At 37.3% G+C, this 21,679-nt stretch overlaps 1 protein-coding gene across 1 annotated transcript; it reads right to left on the bottom strand.

Moving 5' to 3' along the window:
- Positions 1-197: 197 nt before the first annotated feature.
- Positions 198-20,754, bottom strand: si:ch211-195o20.7 (cytospin-A). Its single transcript, XM_067455491.1, has 12 exons — positions 20,534-20,754; positions 18,898-18,961; positions 15,954-16,319; positions 11,264-11,337; positions 4,743-5,122; positions 3,560-3,644; positions 3,379-3,436; positions 3,164-3,242; positions 2,952-3,057; positions 1,949-2,065; positions 1,803-1,862; positions 198-1,368 (listed from the first exon to the last, which is right to left on the bottom strand). Exons 2-12 carry the CDS (start codon positions 18,935-18,937, stop codon positions 1,279-1,281), a joined length of 1,455 nt encoding a protein of 484 aa, XP_067311592.1. The 5' UTR covers positions 18,938-18,961; positions 20,534-20,754; the 3' UTR covers positions 198-1,278.
- Between the last annotated feature and the right edge of the window lie 925 nt (positions 20,755-21,679).

The following is a 21,679-nucleotide window of genomic DNA, read 5'->3' as shown; positions in this document are numbered from 1 at the left end:
TTATCTCAAATTTGAGACGGTTTAATCTGTAATGTGTAGTTGAACATGTATGATGATGCCTACATATCCCTATCATTCACACTTTAAGGAATATCTTCCTATTCCGACAATTTTCAATCACTTTCAAGCCTCACTCCTTCTTTGTCAAAGAAAATGACACGTCTGAATAAGCAGTAAGAAAGACAGAACTAAACAGAATCAATAAAAATATTTATTTATTGTTGTTTGTCTTTGGAATCTTACTCTCCTTCAATATCTACAAAACGCTATAACGACTGGCAGAGTTTCAGTGATGGGTTTGGGGGTTCAAAGACAACAGAACATGATGAAAAGCTGCTCAATGAATCAGCTCCGTACCTTACTCTCACTCTGACTTTTAACATCACAGCAAATAAAACATGTCACACATACAGAAGTAAGGATTTATGATATTTATAATGTCGTAGATACTGTAAAACTAGAAGATGAAACCTGCAATTCCACATGACAACCAACAGAGGGCAAAAAGCAGCAATAATAAAATCAGGACACAGTCACAACCCTTTACTAAAACACTGCTCTCCTTTAGAAGTTGCTCAGGAGGTCTATAATACTAGAACATAAAATAGCATTCCAGTTCTTCTCAGTGGAATGAATATGAAGGGGCGGGACCCCCAGAAATTGTATTTTTTGGGCTCTCAGTTCTAGGCACAATTTTTTAAAGTCCATAAATGCTGATTGATTAAGGCACATCAAGAAAGCACTTCCGTTTCACACCATGAAATCAAAATTACAATTTGTGTACTTTTATGGAATATTACAGTGTGTATTATAATGATGTATCCATGCACCTCATTATTTATTGTTTGTCTGATGTGTTCAAATAATCTTTAATCAAAATAACCTTCTATCATGTCCTCACACTTGCAGTGACGTCTCTTTGATGATGTTTGGAGCGAGGGCGGGACAATATCACATGTAAAATCATAGCAATAGCAAACCACAATGATCCAATCATTTCCGATGGACAAAATCAAGTCCAGCCCATTTTGTCTTGTTCAAGAAGACATTTCACTAGAATACGCCACAATAGGGAAGAAAAGACTTTTGCAACCTCTGTTTCATGCTGACTTTAAGTTGATTTGACTTTTAAGAGCCTTTCAGTATAAAACAGTGAATGAAGCAATTCACTTGTTTCTTGCAATAAGTCAAAATACATGGCAGGGTTAGCGGGCCATGCTAACCAGCCAAACTCAAAAACACTGTGCAAATGATCAGGACATGTATATATCCAGAGTCTCACATCTCAAAATGTTGGTAGATGCTCTCTACGTACTCCAGAACTCTGTGCCAGTCCGGTGCATCATCTTTTAGCATTTCCTCCACCGTCTGAGGAACCACAATGAAACATTATTCACAAATGAACAACCACACGAGATCCTGTTTGCATTATTCCAATGAATCATGTTTGAGTCATTTTGTTGGCTAATCATGATTGTTAACACATTCAGCCAATCATGTCTGAGGCATTTACATATCCAGTCAATCATCTCTGAGCAATTATCATGTTCAGCCATTCATTTCTGAGCCGATTACATAGCTAATCAATCATATCTGAGTCGTTTTCATGTCTATTCAATCATGGGTCATTTTCACATCTGGCCTGTCATGTTTTTCATTCTCGTGTCTTGCATATTCTGAAATCTGGAATTAATTAATTGTGCATTGGTTGATTAGTTTGGTGTCTGAATCAGGGAGGAGTAATTACAGGATTAAGTTATACAATTAAATACAATTGCTTCGAAAAAACTCAATCATCTCACCAGTGAAGCAGAGATTCCAAAACCTTCTCCAGTCTTGAATGCTAGAGTGAGGTTCTCTTTCTATGGATAAAGCATCAGCATCAACATCATCATAACACTCATATGCTAACATGTTAGCATGTAAGCATGTGAAAGATGTGTATTACCTTGTTCTCTGGATTGAGTTTGTCATATGGTATGTGAGAGGGGAGGTAACTGTGGTAAATCGCACAAAAGGCCAAACCGTCCTCCCAGCAACTGCTGAAATTAGTGATCTCAATATTCTGCAGGAAAAACAGGAAACACCAAAATGATAAAGAGCTACATTAGTCTAATTTTAATGCAGCTTTTTTTCTGGCCAAGAACCACCCAGTTTGACAGAACGAGACTGAGTGATTGATATATAAAGTGACCAGCCACACTTAGTTTTGTCTTTGTCTTTATGCTGTTTAGTTTTATAGTTTTTATCACAATAATGGACCTGCGTAATTTTTTTTAATATAATTAAAAAAAGAATATTATAAAAAGTTTGTTCCCCCCTTCTATATGTAAAGCAGTACCCAGAAAAAGCGCTATATAAATTGAACAAATTATTAATTCATTATTAAATAAACTTTTCTTTCTGCTATTAATGTTGAAAACAGATGTGCTCTTTAATATGCCTGTGGAAATCGTGACATTTTTTTTCAGAATTATTTAATGAATAGAAGTTCAAATAGAAGAAAAGCATTTATTTGAAATCTTTTGTAATGTTATAAATGACTTTCCTGATCAATTCAAAGCATCATTGCTAAATATATTAATTTAAATATAAATATATTAATTTTGCTGAATAAATGTATGTACAATTTTTTTTTTACAAAAACTAAAATGGCACTTTACAAAAACAGTGACTATTTAATTCCTAATAGTGTTTGTTGTTTCATCCCAGTAACTTACACAACTTTCAAGACTTCCTTTTGCAGGCAGACTGATAAAAAACTCAGTGAGTCAGACAAGAGCTTTCCAGATTGGGAAAGTGCTTTTCAGTTGTGTGTACAATGTGCATCAGATGGTCAGTGAAAGGACTGTGGGTGGTCCGTGCTGTCTAAGTCTGAGACAAGGGGGTGTGTGGCTGACTGCCAAGTTTTATCTGTCAGCTATTTCGTTTAGTTTGGGTCATTTCAGTACCTTGTATCCCTGAGTTCTGCCTTGACACCAGCGAAGCAGAGAGTTTCGCCTGGAACTTCCATGAAGCCTCAGTGACCTGAGTCCTGATGGGAAATCCTCCTGTGTCCTGATGGGAAAGGAGATAGATGTCAATTCTCTATTCTTTGACTTCCATTTCAGTGTTTCTCATGAACGAATGGTAATGGAAAAAGAGGTTATGGTGTTTGATTCACCTTGTCCTGTTGATCTTATTTGCCACATCTAAACCTGAAGAGTTGCATGTTTGTAGGAGTGGATTCTCCACTTTCTTATCTGTTAGACATGCACAGGCATGCATACAGAATAAATCATTTGTGTCCGTATGAGTCTGGTATGCCAGCAAAGGTACAAATATTAAATGATTTCCAAACAACAGGATATTGTTCAAATGAAACCCCTGTTTTCATACCTTTAATGGAGCTGGTCATATTGTTTTGCCGCTCTAAACTTACAGCTTGAGTCTTGCTCTGGGGAGCATAAAATAATTAGACACTGTTAACCGATTTCTTTTCTTAAATAAGTCTGATACATTAATAATAAAAATTCAAAGAATCAGAAAAAAGGGAATATGTTTTATGTTTTCTACTCACTGATTCTGTTGTCATAGCCACGGAGGGTTGGGAAGTACCATTTACAACAACATCAGGGTAATTGGAGGGCAGTCTGCACAAACTCCTGCAAAATGATGGAATGATCCATACATGTAACATAGGTCACTTTGCAAGACTGTGGGCTGTAAACAATGAATCATTTAGAATGACTAAACAATGCCCTGGTATTAGATATATCTGCAGCATGCATCACAGAACTGCGCACTGATTCACATTGGAATGGAACTCACTCGATGAACAGACAAGCTTGAATTAGACTGAATCGGATTTGATTCAGTTAGGAGTTGAGAGTACTGTAGATTCCAAAGGTAGGGGTAATTGACTCTTAATTGACTCCATTTTAACATGTTCAGACGAGACAGGTCCATTATCTCGATTTACAAACAACTATGTGTCTAAGAAAAGCCTGAAGAGCTTACATTGAGGAGTTTGATTCATTTTGAATTTACTTGAATCTTTTGATTCACTTCACCAGTAAAACTGGGTCAGATCTTGATTTATTTAGTGACTGTTACATTATTACATCAGTAGGTTGTGACGAGTGATTACTTCAATCATTCACTCAACAGATTCCTTCAAAAACACATGGGCTGCATCCGAAATCACATACTCTGCAATTTTTACTGAATAAGGTATTATTTCATGACAGCTTAAAAAGTATGTTCTAAATAGTATGAATGTGTGTAGAATGTAATCTGGATGTACTACATTTGCTATGTTGCCCTCATCACATCTGTTGCGCTGTCAGTTGCGTCGCGTTACTGCCATTCCCAAATCCTCTCCTGTGGCCTCATGGGACAGTACACTGTCCATCGTATGCACACTTTAGAATCTCACCAGAAGTAGTAGGTCATCCGGGTACATTTAGCCTACAGATTTATGAGTACTGTGAATTCAGACATACTTATTTTGTCACAAAACTGTTTTTCGCCTCCTATATACAAGGTATTATGCGATTTCTGATGCAGATAGATGTCGTTCACAACAGAAATACCATACCAACACTTATTTAGAATATAGAGGAAAAGAGATTAACTAAAAATAACTAATGGGACCTTATTGTGAAGAGTAACTATTTACATTTCTAATAAAATTTTATTTAAAAAATTTGAGCCAATTTGAGCCATTTTTTTGTACATATAGAAACTTACATAATACTCACCTAGATCTCTCTGTAGTACCAGAGATGCGCATTTCTCTTTTTCCCTTCATCTCATATGTCCACAATGGCTCTTCGGGTCCAGTGCTCTTCTCATAACCCTCCACTCGTCTCTCTAGGCCCCTCAGTATCGGCGCCCCCTGGTGGCTGCCAGTGAACTCTTTCAATTTCTGCTTGCTCTGCTCCAGTTCAACTCTCAGACTCTCCAATTGACTTTCAAACTCCTGACGAGCCTGTAAGGCATTGGCTAGCTTTGTTTCCATGTCCTGCATTGCTGCTCTTAAAGAATTTAGATCTTCCTCAGATTCTGCCCTCAGTCTGTCTGAAACCACTAGCGCCACCTTCAGGTCAGCCTGGAATTGCTGCCACTCCTCACGTTCTGCCTACAGAAGGAGAAAACAGTGATAGAGTCATATATACATAATATACGCCACACATATATACATAATACATTCACATTGATATTGTTTTTATTTAATATTATATTATATATTTTTATTATAGAAAATGTTTATTACATACACACACGTAGGTACACACACACACACGTAGGTACACACAAACACACACACACGTGTATGCATGTAGAGAGAGAGAGAGAGAGAGAGAGAGAGAGAGAGAGAGAGAGAGAGAGAGAGAGAGAGAGAGAGAGAGAGAGAGAGAGAGAGAGAGAGAGAGAGAGAGAGAGAATTAAAAAATTTGATAATAGAATTGAACATTGAACCTATTGATGGAAATAAATGTGATGTTATTTCCATAAAGATGTGCATACATTTTTGGTCAAGATCTTGTATTGTCAATGCAAGAGTCAAGCACTCTGTAAAGTCTACTCTGGCACATCCCAAAGACTTTCGATTTGAATGTTCATGTGTGAAAATGATTGTTTATGCTCCCTTCCAACCATTCTTTCACAATTTGAGCCTGATGAATCTTGACATTGTCATCCTGGAATATGGCCATGATGTGTCTTCCTACATGGTTGTTTAACAAATGAAAAGCTACACACTTCATCAATTAGGGTTGGAAGAACTGTTGCCAAACATATAACATGCTAGAACCATTATAATCACTGCAATAATGATCCAATCACAGACCATCCAAGCATTTGCCAATTTAAATCCAAACAGCTTTTTTTTTTGGACGGGCAGTGTATATAAATGTCAAGGTTCCTTTATTAAGATGAGGGGTCTTTGAGAGCAGAGCAGTAGGCTGAGGAGGAATATTTTCCTCTTGGATACAGTTGTAATTCAGCTGTGAGTCTACGAGGTCAGAAGGCTTGTTGTGAATCTTACCGCTATGGTCATCATACTGTGCTGCTCTCCACCTCTCACTGTTTCCTAAACACACACTCACACACAATCTGCTTACATTAAACTTCACTCCACTCTACTGAGGAATTTGAGATGGCACTGCTCGTCTCAGCAAGACCAGCAACAAATCCTACTTCAAAGGAATAAAAGGTATTCTGTAATATTTACTATTTACATACATACACACATACAATGCCCCCACCCCCCACTCCGCTTGCAGCCCTGAGCATGTTCTGGCAATAAAGTGATTGCTCAATAGTCAGATGTCAAGAAATACAACAGAAATACAGTGATTACCAGGCATGATAACACATTTGTAAAACAACAAACATAATTTAATTTCATAATCACAATCGAAATATATTATTTCTCTCTCTTTCATCATCTCTTTTTTCCTCTTTAATTAGAACTGAAACTCAGTCTTGACTGAACTTGTCAACTGTCTTAATTCTGCCAGAGAGGGAGAGTGACTCAAATGAACAAAAACTACTGACTTCTAAAGTTATCAAAGTGAGTTCCTATACAATCCTATACAAAAATATAAAGCAGACAGAAAGTGGTAAAACAATTGGCAGGCAAAATTATTTAGGACAAGAGAGGCCAAAAGTGGGGGAAATTCATAAGAAATTATGGCAAGAGTTATCAAGATGAAAGGGTTGATAACAACAATGTAGACGTTGGGAAAGAGACATAAGACCAACTGGAAGCCTGCCGGTTATCAAGCTAATTTTTGAGAAAAAAAAGAGAAAAGACAATAAATTAAAGAAAATACTAGTATGTTAACTTACACCATGACTCTGACTTTTAGACTTTTAAAATGATTATTTCAATGGCATTTCAATGTAAGCATCACAATAAAATAAGTTGAAGACTCCAGCTGTGATTAAACAAATAACACTGAAGGAGGATGGAATTAGAGTAGGAGGAGAGAGAGAGAGAGAGAGAGAGAGAGAGAGAGAGAGAGAGAGAGAGAGAGAGAGAGAGAGAGAGAGAGAGAGAGAGAGAGAGAGAGAGAGAGAGAGAGAGAGAGAGAGAGAGAGAGAGAGAGAGAGAGCAGGGAAAGTCTCAGGACCCTCTTCATCACTCTTAGGCCTCCAGACCCCAGCTGGAGCTGATTATAGCAAGACTTTCTCCGACCGAGTCTATCTGATATTAAAACACAAGCATAGGAGTGTATTTCTGTGCTGTCTGAAATGTGAAAAGCATTTTAAACTTTAAACCCCTTAAAACATTTGGTCACAATTGCTTTGCCAAATTGCTATTCTATCCTATCTATCCTATTGTTTTCTAAAATCTATAATATAACTTATTAATGTTACATTTAAATTTTCACTTCAATATTCACTAAATATCCTGCTTTTGAAATCCACTAAAGGCTGGAACACACTACATAACTCTTAATATCTGAACAGATTTTAAAGGAACTGTATGTAAGAAATGTATTTTAATTAATCATAAAATGGCCCTGATATGTCACTAGCCATTAAAGGACAACTCCGGTGAGAAATGAACCTAGGGGTAATTAACAGATGGTTACAGTCTAGATCGTTCTCTGGGATGCGTTTTCATGGAAATCGAATGTAAAGAGTTTTATCTCTAAAAACAGATTAGCTTATAACACTAGTCTATGGGGCACAGGGTAGTGAAATTAAAACGCTAGTTAATAATGAACATGTGCTAATGAACCGTGAACGCGTAATGCGCTGTGTTTATAAAGTATCTTCTTATAAAACTGTTTGTACACTTACAAAGTTCTCAATGCTTTGGTTTGCATGCAGGGACCCTCATTATGCTACTGTGTTAGTGTGAGGCTATTTTGAGCCTTGTTAGTGGTTAGCAATTTAATTTTACTACCCTGTGTCTACCCTGTGCCCCATAGACAAGCGCTACAAGCTAATCTGTTTTTAGAGATAAAACTCTTTACATTTGATTTTCATGAAAACGCATCCCAGAGAACGATCTACTCGGTAACCATCTGTTAATTACCCCTTGGTTCATTGCCCCTAGGAGTTGTCCTTTAAGAAATCATGTTAATTTCAAATACTTATATCACTGACAACTGTAGTCCGGACAGGATATTGTCATTTAAAAGTTGTTTTTGCAGCCCTCAACTAATGTTGATGTTGACATGTTGTGTTTTGGCCTGAAGCGCCACCTATCGACCAATCACAAAGTCAGTAGTGTTTCGGCATCCGGGGTTGCCAGATCTGCTCTAGTTACCAAAGCTGCAGCTACAAACGTTCCTGCTGGATCCTGCTACCTATCTAGCAACCTCGAGTCAGGGGGAGGGGGAGAGGGAGAGGGGATACATCGCTCTACAGTCATTTGAAAGTGATTGCAGTACCTGTTTTGGCCACAATCTTACATATACTTCCTTTAAAGTGCTATAGGCATCATACACTAAACGACTGAGGATCACACACTTCAGACTTTTAAGTGGTTCAGAACAACGAACTCACACAGAGACATCAATGCAAAGGAATGCAGGAAGTGCTGCACAGGGTGTAAGATCTCGGTGCTCTTTGGTTGTGTAGGATAGTTAAGTTTAAATGCAAAAGTAGTCCAAGGCACTCGATGGGTATATTGAGAAAGTTAAAAAGCCTTTATTTTTTCATGGCTTAAACATTTAAAAATTGGTGTCACACAGAGACATGTCCCTCGACGCATGACAAACAAAAACAATCTATGTTCTAAATTTAGCTGAAAATATGTTCATGTTCGATATCCTCCTAATGGACGGAATCAGAATAAAAAGGACGCAAAAAAAATCTGTGTCTATGCCATTCGTACACTACGCAGTTTTCTGTGAAATCTGTCAAATCAACTGGACAAAATCTGCAGACTGCCTCTGACTTTCAGCAGCTTTTCTAGACTGTAAATCATGGCAAAAATCATGGCAAAAGTTGCATAATGTATGATTATTAGTTAAGAAAATGTGTCCTCAATGAGTTCATAATAATTTTCTGTCACAGGAGAGATTTTAATGCATTTTTCTTCTATTAGCCTTTTTAAATCTTGAAGCATTTGTTTTAAAAGGACACTTAATTTGTTCATTAACACATGTTGGCAGTCACCCAACTGTCTTTTGCTCTCTGCTCACACTCACTGCCTTCCAAGCATCCTGACAGGACACAAAATGACCCCACCTCTCTCTCTGGACAGTGGTGATGTTTTAGACATCAGCTCATTGACTCAGTGGGATTTCTAAGGAAGTACCACACCCATCTCTGATGATAAGAAGCTGTAGCTCTTTTTTAGGGGCTTTGAACAGTGTGTGGGGGTGGGTAGAGTGTGACCCTCTCCCCCTACTTGACAACCCCTCGCGCACGCACGCACGCACACACAATAATCACTACTACACGCACAGAAAAGTGCCCACAGACAAGTGCGCCTAACACAATGGCCAAACACACTGTGTAAAGCTTTTTCCAGCCAAACCCAAATCCAGTGTGTGACTCCTCCATTCAGCGCAGTCCATCTGGAACTGATCCGCCAGCTTCTTATGTTCATAACGTGTGTGTGTCTAAGAGTGAAACAAAAACTATGCATGGAGTGACCCAGCACCACTCATCAAACACACACACACACCCATGACAGATTTTATGCTCTGTGAGTACAGTCATTGTTAGCATGTGGAATGTAACATTTTAGCAATGTTCAGCGGGGCGAGAGAGAATTTTTTGGGGTCAAAATGAAACTGGGAATATTGCAATGAGTGACTAATGAGTGAATATGAAAGTTGTGTGGTAATGTGTGAGAGAATAGTTAAAGTATGTTTACTTTAGTTGTGTAGTTAGGAGGTACAGTGTTTTTTCCATCTTCATATGTCTGTTCAAGTATACACGACAATGTGGAGACAAATATTTAAAGGATTTAATACACATTGCGTGTCGTAACCTTTTTCGGAGCAAGCGCACAACAGCGATGCTAATTGTAGCATTATAAATGGACAAAGTCAAACTACATTTACATTTTACATTTAGCAGACGCTTTTATCCAAAGTGATTTACAACTGAGGAGAACAGGAAGCAATATGTCATGGAGAGGCTAAAAAATGCAAAAAGTGCCTTAAATACAAAGTTTTGGATATTACTCAGAGTAGCAAAATCTAGAATAGGGAGGGAAATAGAAAAATAGAGGAAGAATAGTTATTTGAAATTAATCGGGAGAACTCCGATTTCGGACTAAAGACTTATTGTTGCATATATCAGAGTGAGGCGACTAGTTGTTGATTGTTGGATGGATGACTGCGATCTTATGTGAGTGACAGTATTATTGTCCCGTCATCAGAGAACGGGGAGGAAAAGTTTGTCTTTGATTAGATTATGATGGCACATTAATTAAAAAAATAATTGTACGTGGATAAATAATTTATATTAAACACTGTATTAATCCATAAAAATTTTGATTAGGTGACTTTGAAAAGACTAGTTGTTGCTTTATTTCAACTTAAGTGCATGTAAGTAGTCGTTGAGTTGCACTCACAGAAGGCTGGGGAAGAACACACTCACTCTTTTGTTTGGTCAGTGAGTTGTTACATGCTGACTTCTACTGTCACAGGGGCCAAACAAAAAAGTTTTGTTCTTGCAGGAGCTGAAAAAAATTCCCCACATCCCCCTCATTGTCCCGTTCACTCCATGTTTCCATCTGTGTCTCAAACACTCCTACTTCTTCAGGCCTGACACCCTGTATAGCTGCTTTGTGACCAGAGCACTATTCAGATTTTTTTTTTTTAAATGTTGCTATAAAGATAATAAACATGTTCTTTATTTCATATTAATGCTATAGATCAATGTTTAATATATATATTCAGAAATCTAAGTCTAAGAGAAATGCACAACTTCACCCTCTCTTTCTCCATTTTTCCCTTCTCTGTCCCTTCCTGCCTTCCTCTCCTCTTTCCTGTCAAAAATAGATTTTTTTTATCTGATTTCTTGAGACTACCAGATTAGGCCCATGTAAGAACCATAACACAAACCACTCACAAAAACAATGTCCATTCCTCAGCTAAGACAGGAAGGGAGTCATTTGTAGGATTGCATGTCCTATAAGCCTTTGCTGAAGCTGACAGTCTGTTATCAAACCCTCGCTGACCTGCACCTCTGGGAACAATGTTACTTCCTGTTGCATTTTCCTGTCTTCAAAAGAGGGAAATGTAGAAACCAAAGTGTCAAGCATGCATGGAAGGTACAAAAAGAGGCATCTGCGATTCACCTGAATCTTTTCCTTACAACTTCTCAATTCCTCCTTCATCTTCTCCCTCTCCACCAGAAAACATTGTAACAGATCTGCAAAAAAACAAAACAAAAATCAAGCGTATAGCAGATGTTCTGGCAGGTCTATGAATCCCCTCTGTTTTAGCATATGCAGAATGAGGCCGGGCCCTGTCATGCTTTCTCAGGAAAAATGTCATCTTGATGGCAGTATATGTCTCTGTACAATCCCAAAATACACCTCCACCTCAATGGTACCTTCACACACATGCAAGTCACCCATGCTGTTTGCACTGACGCACCCCCACACCATGCCAGAAGTTTGCTTTTGCATCATTGATGAAAGTGTGTGGATGGTCATTATTGTCTTTGGGACCAAGAACTCAAAAACAAGCTAAAATCAAAAATCTGTCCTAAAATCAAACATTTCCTAAAAACTCTAGAGATGGCTGTTCATGCTTTTATAACCTCACGCTTATACAGGTCCTTCTAAAAAAATTAGCATATTGTAATAAAGTTCACTATTTTCCATAATGTAATAATAAAAATTAAACTTTCATATATTTTAGATTCATTGCACACCAACTGAAATATTTCAGGTCTTTTATTGTTTTAAAACTGATGATTTTGGCATACAGCTCATGAAAACCCAAAATTCCTGTCTCAAAAAATTAGCATATTTCATCCAACCAATAAAAGAAAAGTGTTTTTAATACAAAAAAAAGTCAACCTTGAAAAAATTATGTGCAGTTATGCACTCAATACTTGGTCAGGAATCCTTTTTCTGCTTCAGTGCGGCGTGGCATGGAGGCGATCAGCCTGTGGCACTGCTGAGGTGTTATGGAGGCCCAGGATGCTTCGATAGCGGCCTTAAGCTCATCCAGAGTGTTGGGTCTTGCGTCTCTCAACTTTCTCTTCACAATATCCCACAGATTCTCTATGGGGTTCAGGTCAGGAGAGTTGGCAGGCCAATTGAGCACAGTAATACCATGGTCAGAAAACCATTTACCAGTGGTTTTGGCACTGTGAGCAGGTGCCAGGTCGTGCTGAAAAACCAAATCTTCATCTCCGTAAAGCTTTTCAGCAGATGGAAGCATGAAGTGCTCCAAAATCTCCTGATAGCTAGCTGCATTGACCCTGGCCTTAATAAAACACAGTGGACCAACACCAGCATCTGACATGGCACCCCAGACCATCACTGACTGTGGGTATTTGACACTGGACTTCAGGCATTTTGGCATTTCCTTCTCCCCAGTCTTCCTCCAGACTCTGGCACCTTGATTTCCGAATGACTGGATTTCATCCGAAAAAAGTACTTTGGACCACTGAGCAACAGTCTAGTGCTGCTTCTCTGTAGCCCAAAAGTGGCTTGACCTGGGGAATGCGGCACCTGTTAGCCCATTTCCTGCACACTCCTCTGCACGGTAGCTCTGGATGTTTCTACTCCAGACTCAGTCCACTGTTTCCGCCGGTCCCCCAAGGTCTGGAATCGGTCCGTCTCCACAATCTTCATCAGGGTCCGGTCACCTCTTTCCGTTGTGCAGCATTTTTTTGCCACACTTTTTCCTTCCCACAGACTTCCCACTGAGGTGCCTTGATACAGCACTCTGGGAACAGCCTATTCGTTTAGAAATTTATTTCTGTGTCTTACCCTCTCGCTTGAGGGTGTCAATGATGGCCTTCTGGACAGCAGTCAGGTCGGCAGTCTTACCCATGATTGCGGGTTTGAGTAATGAATCTTTTGCAGGTGTTTAGAGTTAATTAGTTGATTCAGATGATTAGGTTAATAGCTCGTTTAGAGAACCTTTTCATGATATGCTAATTTTTCGAGATTTTTTGGAATTTTGGGTTTTCATGAGCTGTATGCCAAAATCATCAGTATTAAAACAATAAAAGACCTGAAATATTTCAGTTGGTGTGCAATGAATCTAAAATATATGAACGTTTAATTTTTATCATTACATTATAGAAAATAATGAACTTTACCACAATATGCTATTTTTTTGAGAAGGACCTGTATTATTGCAATTCATTGTGGAATAATCTGCCTCTACAAATTAGGCTAGCATCTTCCCTGACCACTTTTAAGTCTCTTCTAAAAGCACTTTTTTCCCATGGCTTATAATTCATTTTCTTTTATGGTTCTTGTTGTACTTTTATGTTTTAATGTCTCTACCTTGTTTTCTTTGGTTTTATTATATATTCATATAGTTTTGTATAAATTGGGCTTCATAAAATGACTTTGCTTTAATGTGTTTAAGTTGAGTCTATCACATATATTTTTCTTTCGTCTGAGCCTCTGTACAGCACATTGGTCAGTCATGTGGCTTTTTAATAAGTGCTATATAAATAAACAGAACTAGCCTAGAAATCTAGACGCACCCTAGCAGCACCAAATCTAATTTGCAGCCAGTGTCGTCTAGCAACTCTCCATAGACTTGCGAGCTGGATAAAAAAGTTTACAGTGAAAGAATAATCTATCAACTAGCTCCGTTTCACGTTACTCTGGTTGGTTGTAGCGCTATCCTATCGCGTGCAGAGGGAATTTGAAAGACAACCGTTTATTCCGCCCCTCGGATTGAGCCCTGTCAATAGTGAGCTCCCAGACCAAACATCTTGATGTGGGTCTGGCTTGTTGTCAGGCTAAAACGGAACTTGAACTTGAACAAGCTGAAACACGAACTCATCTGACCACTGCATACATTTGCATACAGTGGTGACTGAGGTTCTGGCCCAGGGATGTGACGTGTCAGTAAACACTTGTTACCAGCATGTCATGTGTTTGGATTTTGGAGATATCACACACCCCTAACATGCCAGGTGTTTGCTCACTTAGCCCGGCTTCCAGATATGAAATATGGATGTTAATTTAATTTATTATATTTTATACTTTTATATTTCCTTTTACTGAAACACTAAAGAGTCAAGATGAATATTGCCTGTGCTATACTAATGTCTGTATCTCTTACTGAGAGCAAGCACATGTTATCAGTATGTTTTGGGAAACATTCTAGTTAGAACTGGAGCTCGATCAACTCCAACCTTGAAGAGACTGTGTATCTGTGTATGTGCGCAATATTCTGTGTTACAGATCAGTGTTGGGAAGGTGTACAATGGGAGATGGGTGGACTTGTTGTTCTGGACAAGCTGGCACCTGCTCCAGATCTGGAAGGCCACTACGTGCCTAATTCTGGGGTGAAAGCTTCAACACATGATCTATGGACACATGCATCTTATTAGCTGACAATGTGTGGAAATTTACCATGACTGTTCATTTTCGCTGAGCCAATTAGAATCATCCACCTTGCAGTAATGACGTGGATAGACCTTGAAAACAGTATAACTGTTGGGACAATTGTATGTACGATAGGCGGGGCGATGACGACAGGACTGGTAGAGTGGGAGCACAGCCTACGAGTGAGACTTGAAGCTGGCTTCTGCTTATGAAACTGCAAACTATTCTTCAGTAATTTTTTCTTTAATTAATTGCACTCCTGACTCTTGGTCTTCATTTTTCACTACTGGTCTCAGGTCATAAACTGTTAACCCCTAACAGTACCAATGTTTTATGAAATAAAACAAAGCAAATAAACTTGAATTATATTAATACAAATATTATTCTTCCACCAAACAATATGTAGTTCCTCAGAATCAGTTGTGGTTGCAACTAAGTGGTTGCAAAGCAACAGACACAGAAACAAAGACAGTGGAAAGCATGCTTTAAGGTTTTTATTTTTATAGATCAGCATTTGCCTATTTTTGGAAGCATGCTTAAAGATTTGAGTGTTTGTTAACATTTATCTGGATATCGCCGCTGAATAATGAATCAAATATTTTTTTCAGAGTTTCAGATTCTGTACAGGTGCACTTTATTTGTGCAAATTAGAGGCAAGGATGTTGCTCTAACATCTTCTGTTGTTGTAGTTTGGTTGATTCACATTTATACCCCGTCACTGAAACAGTTTCTTGACTCAGTAAGACTGATAGTTGGATGGTTGCCAAACAACACAAAGACGCAACAACATACACACTCAGTGGTGCAACGATACTTATAATATGTGGTCAGCTTTATGTTTTCAGTAATTTTACAATGGATCAGAATCAAGGGCTTGAACTATCCGTTTTATAAAGAGAATGAACAAATCACTTGATTTTATTACATTTTACAAAATTTCCTAATTTGGGGTTGTACCAGCAACACCATTTGAGAACCACCAATGTGTACAATACATTGAGAATGTATAATTATGTGCGGACAGTGTTGGGTGTAATACATTACTAAGTAATTTTTAGGTAACACTTTATTTTACAGATCCCTTGTATATGTTACATGTACTTACCATACTAACAGTAAATTATGCATACTAACCCTCAACCAAATCCTAATCCTGGCCTAACCTTATAGTAAGTAGATGTCGTCATTTAATATTACTCACTACTTAAATATATATTTACACTGTAACAATGACACCTTAAAATTAATAATAACTGTAATTAATTACTATAATTTAAATTAGGGATTACTCTTAATTTTCTGTAATTCAATTAGTTCCTGGATTTAACATTAACATTTAACATCTAATAAAATTACCCAATACTGTGTAAGGACATTTTTAAGTATGTATGCAGTAGTTCATTTAATTACCGGTATATGCATGCTCTAATTTATGAATGAATCATGTATGACTTACCATTCAGAATGTGTGTAGTTTCTTCAGTGTTGTTAAGCTGCAATGTGTTCAGACACTTCTGGAGGAGTTTTGCATCCACTTCTGTGTCTCCATGCACACACACATCTGACGGATGAGACACCAGACAAGGTACTTGTGTCATCTTATGTTCCTCCTCAGCTTCTTTCGCAGGCCCTGTCATGCAGTCCAAAAGCAAATCATTCTGACTGATGGGGATGAGTGGTGGACTGAGAGCATCTTGGTCTGTTTCAGGGGTGGCTGTGCTTTTAGAGTTGGAAATGGACACCAGCTGAGTGGTTGGTGACCAAGTAGAAACAAGGCTATATGGGGAAGCGGGAGGTGTTTCATATGTGTCCACAGTAGTGCCTGCAGAGAGACAGAGGTGGGGCTCTCAGAACTCTAATAAATAACTTGAATAAAACATGACCTGACATAATTTGTGCAAGTAGATTAGTCTGATACAGAAATTGTTTTATTTCTATTATTCATGGGATGTACAAAATGTGGTTAATATTCACGATTTTAAATATTTTAAGAAGAGACTGCCTGTGTAGGGAACATAATTATGTGACTACACAGTACATATTTGACTAACATGTACAGATTGGACTAGCTATTTAGATATGTGACATTAAAGTTTTTTCCCCCCACATTTATTTCTTGTTTTCTAGCAAAATATATTTAAAGTCTAAATCTAAATGTATTCTTAAACAATAAAAAATAATGATAATCCTTTGTTAATCTTAAAAAATATCCATTATACTTCTGCCCCGTTTAAAGGTGCACTATGGGGTGAAATTATGTTTTATGCATACTGAGCTTTTTACACTGTTAAAAACTTGGATTCCCATCCTAAAAATGGACAAAGTTTCAAAAACTAAGTTGTACGTTTGATTCCAGTTTCTCACATGTTTCTGAATTTTTTTCCCGAGTATGGGTCTGTGTGACGTATAATGGGGCGGAATTTCCAAGTATTTTCCTTGTACGGGCTCTTCTCCCGGAAGAGTGTGAGCGTGACTGCGAGACCAAATGCACGCCCATAAATGCCGCACACACTGCTGTCACAGGACTTCACAAAATCAACAATGTCACCAAAGAAGTGTTTTTGATGGATCGGTTCCAGCGATAAAGGTTCACTGACCACTAAAAGTGTCGGTTTGTTTATTGTATAACCACTCCAAACATTAAACCCAGTTCACACAAAGTGCACTTCTTCATTCAAATGCGCTACTATTCCATTGTTTTTCTATGTACACACTTGTCTGACGTGCAAAACCGTTTCGCTTGCTATTGCTACCATTTAGTTGCATACAATAGTCCATAAACCAAACCATGTCCTCATAAACCACGAGTAAACACACAAATGTTGACAAGCCGCTAAATACAGTAACAGTAACGTTACCACATAGAGACGTCCTGCTGTTGCTGCTGCTTCTGTTCAATTTCAGATCAGGATCAGATTCTGGATCATATATGTATAATTGAATCATGATTCATAGCCATGGTTTATTTAGGGTAACGTTTTCTTTTCCACGCTTGATGATGTCAAAGCTTTCAGATGGTCTCAATGCAATAGCTGCACACTCTCGTGATTCTTTAGCTCCGCCCACACGATACGCCTTCATCCGCTCTCATCCGCTCCGCTTCTGTTCCCAAATATCAAAACTCAAAATATGCCACTCCCATATTTTATAATCACTATGCATTATACACAATTCAACTTGTAAATCACTATACAGAAGTAACCATAAACATTGTCTGTTTTCCAATGCTCTTCCACAGCTGTAACATTGTTAGAAATTAGAATGTAAAATGGCTAAAATATATCAATAGAAGCATTTTAGTAAAATACACCTTTAAGCCATGGGGGGAAAAAACTGGCAGGCAACAGTTTAAAACTAGCCCAATTCTGCAGAAAAACCACAGACTTGCCAACCTGGATGTAGTTATAAATTATAGTCAGTAGATTATCTTTTGAGGAGCCTCAAAATAAAGTGTTGGCAAATATTAAGCAGACAATCTACTAATACTTTAATGACTTGTAATTGACATGTAGTTGCAAAGTTACTTAGATTGTCTGAAGTTGGACCAGTCTCCTATTACTATAATCCTGCAGAGACCTATACTTGACTATTTTGAATTGCTATTCCCTTAAGCTCTGCAAAACCCATGACCAAACAAGGTTGTATATAATTCCTGTTATGTTGCAATAATAATAATTACAAAACATTTATTTTTCCTACTAATATCAACATACATTTTTGTGAGTTCTTCACACAAATTTTCAGAATACTCATAGACAAGTCATATGGACTACGTTTATGACACTTTATGGTGCTGGTTATGAAGCTTGAAAGCTCTGGTCCATTATTAGAGGAACCAGCACACTATTCAAAATTTAAATGTGAATTAATCATATAAGAAAATGTTTATAGTTGTAGTTTTCTAAAATAGGCAGGTTTCACAATTAGCTTTTTCTGAATACAAACCAAATGGAGCAGATTAGATTGAATGTGTGTGAGTGTATGTGGGTGTTCTTCATTAAAAAGCCTTTGCTGTCTCCCTGGGTGGGAAAGGTTTGCTGATTCAGTAAGTCTGAGGGCTCTGGACACCACCAATAACAGGGAAGAATGTACAATACAGTATGGCAATAATGACACTCTCTCTCTCTCTATCTCTCTTTCTCTCTCTCTAATACATTTAATAACTGTCGTGCAGTTCTCTTCTTTACAATATTTGACAGTCACATGCCTGTGTTTCACACAGTACTCTTTTCTGTATTTCTTAATTTTTTGTTTCTATATCTCAGTCTCTGCTGTTCTGTAATTTCTTGTGAAAAATGCCTCTGTAGGTCCCTGCGCCTTGAGGGCTATTGCCTCAGATCTCAATAAAACACCAGGAAATCCAAATGTGTGTGTGTATGTCTGTGTCGAAAGCTACTTACCTAAAGATCCATGTCGTTCTTTTCCAGAGTTATTCCCCATGTTACCAACAGCTTTTTCACTCGTCTAGTAAATGAATAGTAAAAAAAATGTTTTACAATTTTTTACCCCCTTTGTTACACTTTATTAAAATAGTCCAATGGTCAAGCAAAAGTAACCTAATACACTGACCTTCTCCCAAATATCAAAACTCAAAATATGCCACTACCATATTTTATAGTCACTATGCATTATACACAATTCGACTTGTAAATCACTATACAGAAGTAACCATAAACATTGTCTGTTTTCCAATGCTCTTCCACAGCTGTAACATTGTTAGACATTAGAATGTAAAATAGCTAAAATATCTCAATACAAGCATTTTAGTAAAATAAACCTTTAAACCATGGGGAAAAAAACTGGCAGGCAACAGTTCTAAAAACTAGCCCAATTCCACAGAAAAACCACAGACCTGGCAACCTAGATGTAGTTATAAATTATAGTCAGTAGATTATCTTTTGAGGAGCATCAAAATAAAGTGTTGGCAAATATTAAGCAGACAATCTACTAATACTTTAATGACTGGTAATTGACACGTAGTTGCAAAGTTACTTAGACTGTCTAAAGTGGACCATTGAAAAGTGTTAGCCTATCCTTTAGCACATATTCTCATACGTGGTCAATGTCCCATCTTTATTAAGTATCTAACAGTGGTGCTGGCACATACATAACAAATACTCAAATAAATAAAAGGATTGTACATTAGTATCTCCACTCATATACTCCTTTTCCAGGTCTCTGATGTATTCAGAAAGCTCTTCAACAACTGGTAGGGCAATTTGAATGAGGTTTGTGGTAAATTTTGCATGAAAATGCAAAAGCCCAATGGACCCTTCCTAAATTTACACTGAGGTAGAGCAAATAGATTAGGGAACACTATGGAGTGTTGTAACACATTTGGTTTCAATGTCAAGTAAAAAAGTAATATCTATAAATAATAGTAATAAAATAATAATAAAATAATATTTTTTCAGTAATATCCATAGTTTTCTACTCTTGGTCGTCATATAATATCATAATTACTTATAAACGGCTAATCGGTTGTATGTTTATTACACCACTGTATGATAGGCAAATTACATTGTATTGTTTGCATTATTACTTTTTAGTCATTCAATCTGAGGTGAACAATGTAGAATTCTGAAAGCTGTGCAGACAGAACCAAAAATATATGGAAATAAAATGTCGACTATTTTGTTCAGAAAAGAACACATTTTAATCATAATATAATATCGCAGGCCTACATTGTTTTAACGTCTATGTTAGTAGTCTAATTAAATAATTTTGTTGTATCTTATTAAAAAAAGAGAAATAAAAATCATCAGTTTACCTTTTTGATAATTTCTATCGGGTTAAACCTGTAAAACCTCGTGTTACAATAGATAGGCTACGTTCAATGAACTACCAACTTTAAACCAAGATAATGAATAATAACAACTTTACCAAGAAAAAAACTTTAGCCTAATGTTACACGGACAGAGCATCATTAGGAGAAAAGGACGGTAAATCATATAGCCTATATAAATTCATACTATATAAAAACTCCCATACGACAATGAAAACAATAACAATCAATCATTTATGTTGTTTACACACCTTATTGATGGTCTTGTGTTCACCGGGACTGACTGGGAAGTTTTACATGTTGTCGCTTGTGGAGTCGCACCTCTTCAGGGACGGGAGAGGATCATGAGCAGACTGCAAGATGTTGGTATGAGGAACGGTTAAAAACGGTCCTTTTGCCCCCTCATGAGGACTGAGCAGTAGCCTACTACAGAAAACAGCGTGGACTATATCAAAACATTTCGATCTTACTGTCCTCAGCTTTTGAAGGAGCGATAAATCAAATAACATCCTGTAAACACCCTCCAAGTGAGTTTTCCAGCAGCAGGAGTCACGTGTGAGTAGCTACATTCCCCTCATTAACATCATCAATCAAGCCCATCATTAAGGGTTTATGATTTATAGCTCAACGAATACCACAAGCTGCCTTTCAGTTCACCATAACATCTGACCTGATCCTACTTTAAAGACTTAACTTGAGCAGAAGTTTAAGATTGTTGTTCAGCAATTCTCAGTGTATTATACTGTAGGCTAATTACGGCAATAAGCTGAAGTGATTTATAAAACAAACAAACAAACAAAAAAATTACAATAAAAAACAACAACATAAAATCAATGGCTTTTAAATAAAAATACAAAGAAAATGAAGTATTCATTCTTTATTTGCATGAAATGTAAATACACTGCTAAATTTACACAATATTTTGCATTTCTTGTTTATAAGATTCACACTGTTATCAGGACTCATTAAAACTTCAGCCATATAAAAAATCTGCTAAAATAAGCATTTAAAAAGATTACACATAATGCAAACCATATCAGAACAATCATCAGCATTTAGTGTCACTCTGTGTGCTGTTTTTAATGCCATATTCTCTCTATAAGAGTATAACAGATTAATCAGATTTAAAGTCAACCTGTATGTTTACATCTCATTGACAAGCCCTAGTAAACTCAGTGAACTAATCTTCAGGAAATGACTTAGCTTAGGAAACATGCCTGTCATAGTGGGTGATATTGTGACTGTAAATACATTTCAAAGATCAGCCATCATGATGTCATTGACAGACGTTTGTAAATTATGCCTATATGTGGGCTTGATTCAGAATATTAAAATTCTGTAGATTCGCTCGACCAGAGACAACGCCCAAGCATGACTTCATCAAATTATAAAAAAGA

This window comes from Pseudorasbora parva, chromosome 10, assembly GCF_024679245.1.
Source record: "Pseudorasbora parva isolate DD20220531a chromosome 10, ASM2467924v1, whole genome shotgun sequence".
Lineage (NCBI taxonomy): Eukaryota > Metazoa > Chordata > Actinopteri > Cypriniformes > Gobionidae > Pseudorasbora > Pseudorasbora parva.
This window is presented reverse-complemented; position numbering and strand designations above follow the sequence as displayed.

Coding starts and splice junctions, on each gene's coding strand:
- si:ch211-195o20.7 (XM_067455491.1), bottom strand. CDS start 18,937: ATGGGGAATAACTCTGGAAAAGAACGACATGGATCTTTAG. Junction 3,645..4,742: donor GGTACTACAGAGAGATCTAG/GTGAGTATTATG, acceptor ATCATTTTGCAG/GAGTTTGTGCAGACTGCCCT. Junction 3,437..3,559: donor TGGCTATGACAACAGAATCA/GTGAGTAGAAAA, acceptor TATGCTCCCCAG/AGCAAGACTCAAGCTGTAAG.